Here is a 13,934-nt window from a genome sequence, read left to right on the forward strand (position 1 = left end):
CCAGTGAACTGAAAACTGAATCTTGCACCAGGTTTTTTACATCAAAATTTAAGTCAGATCTCTCCATGTTTTCTTTGGAATGTATTACTGTTTTAAAAAATTAATTTCTTGTCATCAGTTATCCCGTAGGCAGATGCACCATTTGTCAAAAGGTGTTTGGATGCTGTTCTGACATTTGTACTTTTTGCTTTCTGGAACACACATACCCTCTCTCAGATACAAGTTACTGTCTCTTCTTTACTAGAAATGAACATGAAGGAATTCCAGCCAACCTGATTCACCATCTGGATGTCTGTGTGGAAATTCCTCAGCAGGGCATTATTCGGTCACTCAATGTCCATGTAAGCGGAGCTCTGCTGATCTGGGAGTACACAAGGCAACAAGTGATCAAGCAAAAACAACAACAGTAACTGCCCAGAGTCTTGTGCCTTACTGTACAGCTGGATGGCTTCCTACGGTGCTATGACATGAAATTCTGAATAGATGAGATAAAAACTCAGGGTGAACAAGAATTCTTAACTTTGCATGTTCTGTTCTCTATAGTGGTCAGAGTGACTTTTAAATGCCTTAATACTTTACCTCCTAAAATTGTTGCATTGGAAATAAATACTATTTATATTGCATGTGGCATGTGTGTTTATTCTGCTGAATGTTAGCACAGCACTGTGAACGAACCCAAACTCAAAACACAGCATTTTTACTGCAGTTACTGTTGTTGTGGTGACTGTGCTTGAAGTCATGCCTTTAGCCATTGTATTAAATCATTCCAGCACGTAGATATATACTAGATTACATGATTTTAGGAAGGCAACTTCACTTGCATAATTACATTCAATGCTGCTCCTTGTTTAAATGCCTTCTATAGTCACATTTATTAATCCTGCTGTAAACAGTCTGTACCTGTAAATAAAGCTGCATCACTAAGGCAATCCAATTCTCCAAAAGGCCATAATGTAAGAATGTGACAAATAACTACTAGCAGAGATACTGACTGAAAACCTATCACCAATGTAAATATTCCTGTTGCTTATAAAAAATGAGCATACTCAAAACAGAAAATTACATATCATATGCACAGGATGCTTTAGGTCTTCTAATGACCACTGTTGTATAAATTAATATGTGACTTAAAACTGTATTTTAAAATTCTTTGAAATATGTGGTAAATGACAAATACAAATTTTATTATACAACCCACTGCTTTTGACAAGAAAGGCAAGTTGGAATGAACTTTTTTATTTTAGGAAAAAGCTGGTTCACTTCCTGAAAAACAATTTCATTTTAGAATATGTACATTGCAGTATTAAATAATCATTTATTCCTGTGAAACAATTTTACTAATTATACATTCAAACCCTTAAATTTTTGAACAGCCCTGCACCATATTTCTTTGACTTAAAAAGCTGTCCATGATCCTTTTTTTTAGCAGACACATGAGCCCTGGTAACAAGAAGAGCACTGAAGTTTGCACTTCAGGGAGACTGCTACGTTACCAGTTCTTGCACTCAAGCAGCTTTTGTTGCTTTCTCTGGCGTCTTCTATAGTCACTCACACTTGATTTGAGAGCAGAGTTCCTAAGACTTTCCAGCAGCTTCTGGAGGATGAAACCCTTCTGTTTCAAGCTTCTTTTTATATTTTAAGAAGTCTCTTCTTTTGTCAAAGTGTTTAACCTGTTTAAAAAGAGAAATTATGTTCATCAGAAGAAACTAGCAAGAGGAAGGGGCTTTGTGTAAACATTCTTTGGTCACTGAACTTACGGAGGATTTTAATGCACTAGTCAGAGGAGTTTCTCCTGGTGAAGACTAAAGAGTGTCATGTTTAGTTTTTGGGGGTTCTTTACCATTTTGAACGTGAACTTAAGTTTTTTTAAGTTCACCACCCTGTTATTTCATGAAGATCTTATATGCTTTTCTCTTTTCACTGCTCTGAACAAAATCATTTGTGAAGCAAAGCCAAGTCCAGCAGCTTTTCCATGGTATCACAACCAACGTAACCTCCAAGTCCAGTGTCTAAATAAAACCATTATCTCTAGAGACAACAAATACCAGGACCGCACTGTTCAAAGTGTCAGTACATCAGCTGTGAAGGTACACAGCTTTTCAAATTACTTCAGTCGGCTACCTGCAACAGGATCTGTTCAGACCCTCAAACACCATTGTTACTAAAGGGCAGTGCCTATTAGAAAGGAATTCTTACAGCTCGAGCTCAGGAAACTAAAAAACAACATGAACAGGTTACATGCAGGTGCCTTACGGTGAAATTACACTGCATGAAAAAAAGGTACTTTTATGCACAAGGTACCAGATGCCAGTCTTAAAATGCACTGCACCTGTGGCAGCTCCTTTCTGTACTGGCCTTTAAACAGGAACTTCTGGGCACTTCTACAAGCTTTCAAGTATCTTCTAATAGTTTGGGTTTTTTTGTTTTTTTTAATTAAAGCAATAATCCAGTGTGTTTCTCTGGAAGTTTGAGACCGTATTTTCCATTCTTACTGTACTACACTCTTAACGCTGCTTATCTTGGTTGGCGGGCCAGTCAGGGCTGCGCTCAGGAGCTGTCCTTTCCCAGCCAGCCACAAGCATGCAAACCAAGCTAGGCCTGACACGGGTGCAGGGTTCTCTGCGGGAAGCTGCAGGGTTCTCTGCAGGCTGCCCAGGCTGTGCCCTGCAGGCAGCTGGAGCTGCCGGGGACGCGCGCTCGGAGCTCACCCACTGCTGAGGGCAGCGCGCCTCAAAGGCCCGGCGCAGCTTCTCGCACTTGGCGGCGTCATCCCCGTGGCTGTCCAGGCACTGCCAGAACTCGTCCCGGGCCCCCCAGCACGCCTTCCTCTCCTCCATCGTCGGCGCCGCCATCCCTGAACACAACACACGGCGCTGTCCGAGCGCTAGCCGCTGCCATGGAAGCGGGGCCGAGGCTCCGGGGAAGGCGGTGCCACCGCCGCAGGGAGGGCCCCGCTCGGCCCCGCACCCCTCACTCACCGCCCGACTGCGAAGGTCGCGCTCCGGAAGCGATCGCGGCGCTTTCCCGGGGCGCGGCCGGGCCCCGCCGTGTCCCTCCCCTTCTCCTGTCTCGCCCTGCCTGTTGTCCCTCCCCTCCTCCTGTCCCTCCCCTGCGTTTGTTCCACCCCGCGGTGTCGGCCCAGAGCTGCCGTGGCTGCCGGAGCTCCTCAAGGCTCCTCCCGTCACGTCCCCGCCAGGTCGCAAAAAAGATATTTGGAAGTACCAGTTGCCTGATGTGCTTTTCTGTGCTTAATTTCTTTCAGGTATCGCCCTCTGGTGTCTAGCACGCTGTAAACATTGCTGTCGTGAGCTCCGTGCAGTGCCGTAGCGGATTGTCTGTTCATCGAAACGAGGTGTCTCTGCTTTCCTTTTTGACGCCTAAGAAAGACAGCTGGACGAAATCACTGTGTAAAATCTTTGGGGCCAGGACCAATTTCCATGTGGTATTTATAAAGCCCTAGGAGTTGGGACGCAAGTTCCAATAATGCTGGGCAAGGGCACGAGGTCTGAGCTACTTCAGGCTTTGTCAATTCTGTGAATTAGGGGGGGGGAAAAGCCTGAGAGCATTTACAGCACTTTAAATAGGATAACAGTAAGGTAGTGACTGGGTGGAAGGCTGATAAAGATAGCATATACATGTAATGCATTTTTGACAGTTTTCCTTGCAGCATGTTTCCCCTTAGAGCTGATCCATTGAATTAATTCAGCATGCTCAAACCGCTCTAGAAAGGTTTCTTGGAACGGACTCTGTCACTGAATCAAGCTGATTACCCCAGTGAAAGAAAAATGTACCCATAGTGGAGATGGTAAAAGAGCAAGAGAAGCCTGGGGGCAGTCAGGTGGTGACCGAAGTCTGCAGTACTGGTAGGGAGCATCCAGAAGCTGCTTCATTATTTCATTTGGGACTTGATGGCATTTCCTGTACGCCAAAGAATTGTCAGTCTCCTTTAATGCGTCAATTCCACCTGGAAATGGGGACCAGTTGAGCAGTTTTGAAAGCTATAGCACACGTTCCCATAGTAACATGCTGCGGTTTTGGGGAAGGTGACATTTTGGCAGCTGGGAAGAGCCTAACTCTGCCAGCTGCTGAGCCCTTGGCAGCTCCCAGATGCCCGGGCACCTTTATAGGCTGTTTTTCCTGGCAGTTCCCAGAATGTCCGGCAGCTCTCCCGGGAGTTTGCTGGTAGCCGATGCTCTGTCTGGTGTGTGAGGTGCTCAGCTTCGGGGGGTGGCCGTAGCTGTCACCCTACCTTGAGCTGGCTTTTTTCCTCAGCACGTGCTAATGATTCTGGCTGGCGGTGCTGGGCATCCTTTCCTGGCTCTCCTTGCAGGTGGCTCACTCATCTTGGTACATAAAAGCTGTTTTAGGAGAGGGCCAAAGATTTGCACATCTTCAGCAGAGCCCCCTGGTAAACCAGCCAGATGTGGAGGGGATTTTTTGTTGGAAGGCTCAGCCATCCCTTTGGAAGGGACACTCTTTGGGAGCAATGTGAATATGACTGCTGCTCTCCACTGTGTGCTGAGTAACACGTGTCCATGCTCCTTGCCTATTTGTTTAACTGTTTTCTGTTTGCTACACTTTGATAGGTAAGAGATAGAAATGCAATAATATAGTTCCTAATAATAGAACAAGGGGTTTAACCTGAGTTAAAGTTACTGTAAAAATAGAATTTCAGTTGTTTTTATGTTGCAAAGAATTAATGTAGAAGTAAATTTGTTCTGTAGCTTACTTAGGACCCTTTTGCATTCAGGCTTTTATGAAGCAGGGTTTTACAAGCATGAATATTGGAAAGAAAATTAATGTTAAGCCTAGAGACCAGAATCATGTGATAATGGAATGTAATAGGAAATGCCAGTTGTGTTTTAGAATTCAAAATTTATGATGTGTGTAAAGTTGTTTAGTTACTGCATTTATGAAACAGAGGGGATAATGTGATTATATATAATTAATCACAAAGCCCAAGTAGCACATCTGGGATATTTGTGATAAATAGTTTATTCTTTAATGACCTGTAGCCCAACAAGTACTCACTGGAGACAATTGTAAATAACTCTGTGTAATGGATATTAAGGAAATTTAGTGATACGGTTTTAGAAAGTGCATGAATAAAAAAATACACAGATTCAGATAATAAATTTTTAATAGCAATAATTCCATTTGGTTAAACTGCTGTCTATAAGGGGGTGGAGGTTTCTTGTTGTTAGTTAGCCAATTCTAAATATTTATCTTTATTCTTTTATTTTGGGAAATGTGCCCAGGGAGTAATGAATGAGATATTTATAGTCACAGGCAGAGGCTAATGCTCTAGAAAGGGGGAGAAAAAATTCCAGACTTGTTAGGTGTGCTGGTTGCCGCAGTTGAAGCCTTTGAATTACATTTCTATTCAGCATTTAGCGAGATAGATGGTAAAGAAATAGATGCCAGTTTCCCACTGAAACTCTTCCCAGCATTGTGTTAAAGTGAATCATGTGGTGTTTACACTGTGGTTCAACTCTCAAGCTCTTTTGTGCCTGTTCTTGCTAATTGGGATAGGGCATTGTGTGTGCTTTGCTTTCCAGTTAATGCCTAACAGCTCACTCCTCACCTACAACCTTACTAACCCCGTATTTCATTGAAATTTTCCCAGCAGATTCTTCATTTGTAACTATAATGATTTCTCCCTTTACCTTGGAAGCAATTAGTATGTTATAGGTGTCCCCATGACCAATAATAGAAGCAATCCCTGATGTAGCTGTGTGCTACAGTACATCAGTTCAGCTAATCTGTTTTTCTTTCATTGAAGTATTCTGATGTGTGATCCTTATCCATGACAGATGTTTAGGGAGCTGAATTTAAAAATTAGTTCTTCAAGCTATATAGCCTTTTGTCTAACTATTTATTTTGCTGGAAATAATAACAATTACAGTAGCCTGGGGTGTTTTCTTTTGTTGTGGAATAACAAGATTTTTTTTTTATAAAATTAAAATATAAGTAGTTCAAGAGAACTATATATTGAGATTCTTTCCTTCCTCCCCACCTTATTCTTAAATATCCATTAAGGATGTAACTCTGACTCCTTTGGCCATACAGTGTTCCTTGTTATGCTCGGTGAAAGAAAATAATTATAAAAAAGCAAAGTCATTACAGTGATTAATTGCAGCTGGTTTTATTATTAAAAAGGAGTAAATTAAGCAAAGAAGCCTCATAAACTGCGTACAGTAATCATAGATTGGAAACATTTAAGAAGTGTATACTGTACTTGCTATGGCCTTATGCAAAGCACTCCATTATTTCATAAAGACTTCAGTCTGTGTTTTACTTTTGTGAATTTCTCTCTAACAATAGCATGCCTAAACTTCAGATGAGTTATCAAAAATTTAGGTTTGTGTATGAATAAAGGAGGAGAAAACTGTAGCTTTTGTTGGGTGGTCTTAGCAGATCAGTTCTCCAGATCCCTAAGAAGATGTGAATTATCACATGGGTTTGTTTGTTTGTTTGTTTGTTTGTTTGTTTGTTTTGTAACTGTGTGTTGGGATTCTTAACTCAATTTCTTCAGGAGACTCTTTTTGCTGGGTGTTGTATCCCTGCACTAGAGAGTGTCAGTGTGATGTGAAGAGAGAGGATGCAGCACAGCAGGGCTTGGGACACCGGGGGAGGGACAGAGGCAGAGACACTGCCCCAGCTTTGTGTGCAGCTCCGTGTGTGCCGGAGGGCTGGCTGCGTGCATTCATCAGGCAGCGGTGGAGGGGATTTGGCTGGGAAAGATGAGCCATCTGTGCAGGCTGATATGGAGACAGAGGAGAAACATTAGACAGAATGGTGATTCTTCACCTTCTCCAGGCCTGTGTTTGGTGATTTGAAGCCTGCTGAGCAAAGGCTTGTCTTATCTTTGTCACCTGTCGTGGACATCAGTGGAGTACTCTGTGGAGTGTGGTCTGAAAATCACTAGGTACCTTAAAGAGTGCTGATTATGGTGAAGAAAAAGGTCAAAAACTGAAGGTTTTGGATTCTTTTAGGACGATGAAGTAATCTACATTATTTGTAGGCACTTGTTTCTAATGCCAGACTTCCATTTTTGTTCAGCTGTTAGAAAGGAAGAAAGCAGAAAAAGGAGTATTTTGGGAAAAGCAGGCGATGGTGGGAAGACTGACTAATTCTTCTTCTATTGGCTCCTGCATAGCAATTCTCCAAGCCAACCAAGGATGAGACAGCTTTGCTTTGCTGCAATGTTGATGCTCAGCTTTTTGCAAGAAAGCTAGATGTCAAACTGGAAATCCACCTGTTCTACAAGCAGACTTCAGTTTTCAAAGGTGTGTTAGAAGAGGAAAACTCATCTTTTGGGTTTAACCGGATGTCTTCAAATTTCTGTGACATGTTATGTACTAGAGAAAGGAAGTGGTTCCTAGTTCTCTCTGAGACTGAAGCATATCCTTCAATTTTTTATAAAATACCCATTTGCATTCCTGCATACAGGTATTGTGTTTAATAACTCTGCAGATGCACCAGTTACCTTATGTGCACTATAAATGTTGTCTGAAATGTAGGTGTACTGTACCAGATGGGATTGCTTACACATGCACAAAGGCAGCATTGTTCTCAAACATGGTATTTGTTGCCAAGATCAAAATTAATTTTCTTAGTAGCCAAGTTAGCAAGTGACATGCCTTTGACCAAATCCAGAATCACACACTGAAAGAGCAATGCTTTGTGTACAAGTCAGGAAGGCATTTTAAATGTATAATTTGCCAAAAATCACCAGGAGACCATTCTGCAGTTTATTCTGCTCTCTAGGCTGTAGTCATTAAAAATTTGGCAGCTTCAGAAGCCAAAGGGCAGTGGGACCTATTGCAGGGAGACTGGAAAGCCACATTCACTGGCCCATAATATATGCTCATAGCCAGGAAAGACAAGTTCACATTTTTGAAGTATTTACAAATCCTGCTGCTTGGAACTCACAGGAATCCAAGTTTTAATTCAAGAATCTTCTAAGTGTCTGGTCATCTTCTGAGCTGGAGTTTTGGTGTAAATATTCTGTAGGCAAGAAAACCCTCCCTTAAAGAAAGGCAAAATGTTGCTGAAGTCTCAGGCTCTTGGTTGTTGTGTCCTTTCATGTTAAAAGGAGTCTGAAGGATGGATGACTTTCTGCAGACTTGCCTTGGCTCTTTTTTTGTTTAGATAATCAGAAACACTGCACTTAGATTTTTAAAGTATTTTTAATGGTGCTTCTTACCAAAGAAATTAAGCTACTGTGGATAAAAGGACATTTTCTTGTGGCTTAGTAACTGAGTAATGAGGCAGAAAATAGCAGGAAAAAAATATTGCTGTTCAAAAGGAGAGAGATTACCAAAGGAGCTGTGCTGAGACCAATCTTCTTGGTCAATGATAGTCAAATGATTGGTCAAAAAAACCCTTTTACTGATAATGCTTTTTTTACTGATTCAAGAGACTAACACTGAGAGGGGGATCTGCCACTGTCATGTAGCCAAACAGCAAAATAGCTCTTTGATTGCTGTTGCTCCCAATCCATGCACTGATGGCTCTCTTGAGATGTTAGGGGGACTGAATCTAGAAGAGAAGGGAAATCTGTGGATAAAGAGCTGGAAAAAATTATTTCTCTTCTGAAGGGATCATCTGTTTCAGCAGTAGGATTAAAGAACTGTCTCTAGGTCATTGTAGAAAAATTGCATATAACAGGCTCCTAAGTACATTGCTAATGTGAGCTCCACAACCTCCCTTGTTTAAGCCTTTTCCAGAATTGTAACTCTGCTTAGAGGTTTCACTCTTCACTTCTGAGAGGTTGTTTGCATGCTAGTATATCTGTAAAGTACTCAGATAAATACTAATTGCCACCTTCTTTAAAATTAACTCGTGTATATGAAGATCCCTCTAACAGAACTTCAGGTAGAAAAGAAAAGTATAAGGTTTATTATTTTCAGAAGCATTAGTTTGAGCTACTGGTCCTGTCCTCATGATTTCCCCTTTAAAGATTTTTAGGCTACAGGTCATAAGATCTTTATGCTCTTTTTTTTCCTTACTTCCTTTTTAATATTCAGGACTTTTGCATAAGGTGCAGATTATTATGGAAATGCCCTAGGACATGCCAGCTAAAGAAGAGAGTCTGGTTGCTTCTACTTTAAAAATTATGAGGTAATTAAACTCACCTGTCAAAATCTCTTTCTGCAGGCAGTTTCTGCAGAGTGAGCTTGCGTGAGGACTGGACTCTGAAAGAAGTTTCTCAGCCTTGGCCTTTACCAAGGAATAGTTTAGGTTTGGAGGCCTTGAAGACTCCAGTCTTTCTGCAGCACAAGCAGGGGACATGGAGCTGAACTTGCTGTAGTTTTTGGCTTTACAGCACGTGCACAGACTCAATTTCTTCAAACTGGAGTCATTGTAATGGGCAGGTGAGCATCTTGCCCTGGAAGGTGTTTCACAAAAAGCATTTATTTCTGATTCTATCATCAGCTCTCCCCTGCTTCTGCTTCACATGAGCTGCATTGCTTCTGGCTGCTTTTCTTTACCCCTTCCTGGAGGAAATGCCCAGTCCCAGGCTGCTGTCTGTGCCCACACAGCCAAGACAAGGTGGATGGTGCTATTCCTAGGGCTTCTGAAGGGCTGGAGAATCTATATCCTTTCAGTGAAGAGCAGGGTGTTTCCATGTGCTTCAGTTGTGCTTATTTCAGCACAACTCAACTTTTCAGTTGAGTTTATTTGGAATATGAGCCAGAGCTATGCAAATCCGTCTAGGCTTTCATGTTCACTCACTGCACAGGGAAACCTTCAGTTCTCTCTTTGTTTTTGGGCCTGCAGACACCATAGAGACAGGGTTTTCACCAGAAATGGTGTCAGCCTGGTCATGTTGCCTTCTCTGTAAGTTGAAGATACAGTATCTGTAGTAACTCTGACCAGCTCAGTGTTGCTCTGGTTTTTTTTTAGATGCTCTGGAGAGTTGAGGATGGGAGATTTTTTCCCAAGATCACAGGAAGTATCAATTCAGCCCCAGAACTTGGTGATCTACAGGTCCTACTAGTCCATCCTCAGCTCCCAAAACAGTTAAGCTACATACTGGTTTGAGTGTCTTTTGTTCATCTGTTGATTATTGTGGTTGGATTTCTGCCCTTCATGGCTGTTTTCTGGAGACTAGTAATATGAAATGCAGCCATTCTAGACAGAAGATCAGGAAAAGCTTTTTAAAATAAGCCCATCTCTGACCCATGTGCTGATAAAAGGCTCATGCAGTCACTGTGAAGAGTTGCAATAAAAAGATATTATAAAGGTAGCAGCAGGAGACAACAGGACAGGGACAAAGGCACACAAGGCAGGAGGAGGACTGCTGTGCCTTCTCTCTGCTGTATTGTGCAGCAGTGAAAGCCAGCAGCTGCAGTGGGGTCTGGTAATGCTATTTGCTTTTCTGAGAATTTTTTCCCCTCAACTTGCTGTTATAACAACCCCACTGGGTTGTTACTAGACACTTTGAGGGCTAAGCTGGGGCAGAAAGTTTCCAGTCGAGGTCAGCCCTTGAACAAGGGTGCACACTTGTGGTTGGCAGTGCTCTGTGAGGGCAGGAGACACACTGATGATGCAGGAGACACCTGAAGAAGCCTCACACTGGAGGGACCTGCAGTTCTGCCTAAGGAGGAGGTGCAAGGTGGCCAATGGTGGGCTAAAAGTGCTAATTCCAGGCTTGTGTGGCTCCGTGCTGCAGAGCAGGTAGGGCCCTGCAGGGCAGTGTGGGGTCCATACAGGGCAGCAGCGGGTCTGACTCAGGCTGCTGCAGGGATTGCACACAGTGCCTCTGAGGGCAAGCAGCACAGTCTGCCACAGCTCAGCCCTCCTCTCCAAGGCACTGAATTTGTCCTGGGCATCTTTTCACAGTCTGAGATCAGGAGTTCAATCTTGCTTTCAGCTGAAGGGTGGCCTGGTTACATCTAATGCCTTCTCAGAGGGGTTTGCTCTGGCTTGTCCTTCTGCAGAAAGCCAACAACTTGTTTGCTTTCCAACAAGTTTTTGACAAAAAACCCAGTTTTTTTCATTCCTCAGTTTCAGACCTGTGATGCTTTGGCACTTAGAGATGTGCACATATACCACATGGACATGCTGCATTCTTGTTGTCCTAATGGACTTCACTGGACTTCACTGTCTGGAAGGTTTTTCCACCCAATGGCTTACTGTCAAATCAGGTGCTTATGCTTAGGGCAAGGTGTTGCCTGAAGAAATGTAGTTCATTTCATCTGGTTAATATGGCTAGCCCTGCTTCCCTTTTGTTTAAAAGCACAAATTAGTTGCAGTTTTGAAAATGGCTTTTGGAGCCTTTTGAATACTTACAGACTGCATCAAACACACAACAGAATGAAGTGTGGAGATCACAGAAGGTGCCACTTTCTGGGGCTATTGAAAATGGATGGACTACTTATATATTCTTGTCTGGCCTTGCTCAGAGAGGAGGCTTGGGGAGGATGACATACTTGAGGATGACAAAATGATTTGTCCAAAGATGAAATGAATTTGAATCTGAGAGTTTTGAAGGTCAGGTCTCTATGTGTGCCCCTCAGTGCAGTTATTGGAGTTGTACCTGTGCTCCTGTCTTTACCCTGTGTACCTGTGCCTTTACCCTCCTCTTTCCAAAGAAACAGATATAAAAATTCAGGGGTGTAATCTCTGTTAACAAGTCTTTAGTGTCTGGTCATCAAGCAATATGGGTGGGGCCTGGTTATTAATGTACAAATTCATGCCCACACGTGGCCCTCAACAACTGTTAGCATATGCACGTATGGCTGCTCACTGATGCATTCAAATCAATTTTTCCTTTGGTCTACTTCTGCTGGATGTCTGTTTCCTGACTGGTGCCCAACAGCATTGCTCTAGGTGGATTTGTCCAGGCAGTGTAGAGCAGACTTTGCTGTCTTGCACAGATGCACCAGCAGTGCCTTGAGATGCAGTCTTGGTTGCTTTGGTGATCGTGTCTCTCCCTTCTGATCACTTCAGCCAAATACTACCCACAGCAGAACAGCAATAAAAGTTCAGTCAAGAGAAAGAAAAGGATAACTAAGGCTGAGTTTAAAATCTTTTATTATTTAGCTTTGCCAAACAGATAATGGAATCTGAAGTTGATTTGCTAAAATGTTTTGAAGTGGATGCCACCCCTGCCTGAGACAAAGAGGACCTCAGTGGCAGCAGGAACCTTAGGCTATGGCAGCAGTTCAAAAGAACACTTTTAATTTTGTATGCAACAATGTAAACTTCAAAAATAGTAAACTATAACCTTTTTCCCCCTTTTTACATAGCATGTGATCTATCACAGATAGAAATTTAATGGCGAACCAAAATCGCATAAGTAAACATCCTGGTGCTTACAAGTTTCATAAAAAGTGTTACATTTGATGTAAATATCTTACATTTTTAACTCTTAACACTCACAATTATGGAGTAAAAGCAACTGGCGATTCACCCCCTTAGTCCATGCTCTCAGACTGTACATCAGCAACCACGCTCTTGCCAGCCCCTTTGCTCATTTTCGGTCGGATTGTCCCACACGTGACCAAGATTTCCCCTTCCTCACATTGGCATTAATCAAGCGCAGCTCCACACAGGGGTAAAACCTGTGAAGTGAGAAGAGAACCAGGTCTCCTGCGCTCGAACTTGCAGTCCCCTGGGCCCCATGCTCCCACAGAAGCCACGGCGTGTATGGGAGGCACGTCCTGATGTCGGTGGGAATTTGGGGTCCTTTGGGGCCACAGACCTGAGCCCTGCCTTTGCAAGTGCCTCGCAGCAGGACCTGGTTCTGCGTGGATAAAGACAAGAGTTCTGTAGAAGGCACTGGATTTCTCTTGCATGGTTTTAAATGTGGACTACAGTCATATGCAGAATAAGGAGATTTGGGCTCTAGACTGCTTTCTCTCTATGCTTTAGTGCAAGCATTTTTTGCGCTTGAATTTTCCCTGTTTGCAGCGCAACGTGCGCCCACTTACATAGAGTGATTTCTAAATCTTCCTTCCACTCTTCCCCCCATCTTCCCGTCCCCAAAAAGATTCCCATTTTTTTTTTTTGCTCCTTGAAAACTTTCAAAGTACAGCTCTGGTCAAAAAATAAACATGTGATGTAGCATAGCATTTGTTTCTTTTAAATCACAGTGTGCAATGCATCATTCAGTACCTAATGTACAAAATGTCTGCCCTGCTTTTCATGAAAGTCATTCTTTAAAATAACCTATGCAAATATATTTTGACTATATATTACATTCATTTAAAAAGAGAAGAGAGGTTCTTGGTTTGCAGTTTTTTTCAGTGTACTACTTAAGTGAAAGATCAGATGTGGAAAAAGTACAAGCAAACTGGACATGCCAAGACTCGATGCTTTAGATGGTGATCATATCAAAACTGTACAGGTATGTACACCGTGTTGGACAGGTGTGCTTCTTCCCAAGAAAAGACCTTTGCATCATCATATGTAACGTTAACCACAAAGTTTTGGTAAAAAGAGCATTTAATGAGCAAAGGATGACATGGAAGGGCGAGTTCTCCGGCTCTTATTAGGCAGTCCTGAAGCAATCTCTCCATTCCCTTCGGGAACTTCTTCCTTCTTCCGGACTTTGAGACGTGTGAGGAGCTTTATTACCCAGACATCCCATTCCTCTGGCAAGAGCAACAGGAGGAAGCCCAGGCCAATAATGATGATGGCGATTACTCGGACACTATTGAAGACAATTTCACTCGTGTAGTGATCAACAACTGTGTGGGACATTGAACAGGTGTTATTACGTGGGAAATGGTGTTAGGACGGTATCCCCTGTCCTCCCCCTCACCTCCCCAGCTCTGAGGGCTGGCTGTGGCAGGAGAACAATGGAGGCAATGATGGCAAGGACACTATTTCCTGCTGGGTGACCACACAGCAGGGTATGTCCACCAACAGCACAGGAGCTCCTGCTGAGGTGCAGGGACACAGAGAAAGGGGCGTTTCCC

The 13,934-nt window shown here is 42.9% G+C and overlaps 3 protein-coding genes across 4 annotated transcripts in view; 1 reads left to right on the forward strand and 2 right to left on the reverse strand.

Moving 5' to 3' along the window:
- The window catches only part of TARBP1 (TAR (HIV-1) RNA binding protein 1), a 33,268-nt gene extending 31,735 nt beyond the window's left edge, over positions 1 to 1,533 (forward strand). For both annotated transcript variants that reach the window (XM_058834835.1, XM_058834836.1), the window contains exon 30: positions 245 to 1,533. In XM_058834835.1, coding sequence (XP_058690818.1) covers positions 245 to 410 — 166 coding nt within the window. In that variant the 3' untranslated portion in view covers positions 411 to 1,533. The remainder of the gene's footprint in view (positions 1 to 244) is intronic.
- LOC131577244 (cytochrome c oxidase assembly factor 6 homolog) lies at positions 1,216 to 3,078 on the reverse strand. Its single transcript, XM_058834837.1, has 3 exons — positions 2,979 to 3,078; positions 2,709 to 2,854; positions 1,216 to 1,670 (listed from the first exon to the last, which is right to left on the reverse strand). Exons 2-3 carry the CDS (start codon positions 2,850 to 2,852, stop codon positions 1,575 to 1,577), a joined length of 240 nt encoding a protein of 79 aa, XP_058690820.1. The 5' UTR covers positions 2,853 to 2,854; positions 2,979 to 3,078; the 3' UTR covers positions 1,216 to 1,574.
- Positions 3,079 to 12,028: 8,950 nt separating this feature from the next.
- SLC35F3 (solute carrier family 35 member F3) overlaps positions 12,029 to 13,934 on the reverse strand; it is a 61,581-nt gene continuing 59,675 nt past the window's right edge. Inside the window, exon 7 of the mRNA XM_058836706.1 lies at positions 12,029 to 13,703. Within this exon, the coding sequence (XP_058692689.1) occupies positions 13,459 to 13,703 (245 nt within the window). The 3' untranslated portion in view covers positions 12,029 to 13,458. The remainder of the gene's footprint in view (positions 13,704 to 13,934) is intronic.

The sequence above is a fragment of the Poecile atricapillus genome, chromosome 3, assembly GCF_030490865.1.
Source record: "Poecile atricapillus isolate bPoeAtr1 chromosome 3, bPoeAtr1.hap1, whole genome shotgun sequence".
In the NCBI taxonomy this organism is placed as follows: domain Eukaryota; kingdom Metazoa; phylum Chordata; class Aves; order Passeriformes; family Paridae; genus Poecile; species Poecile atricapillus.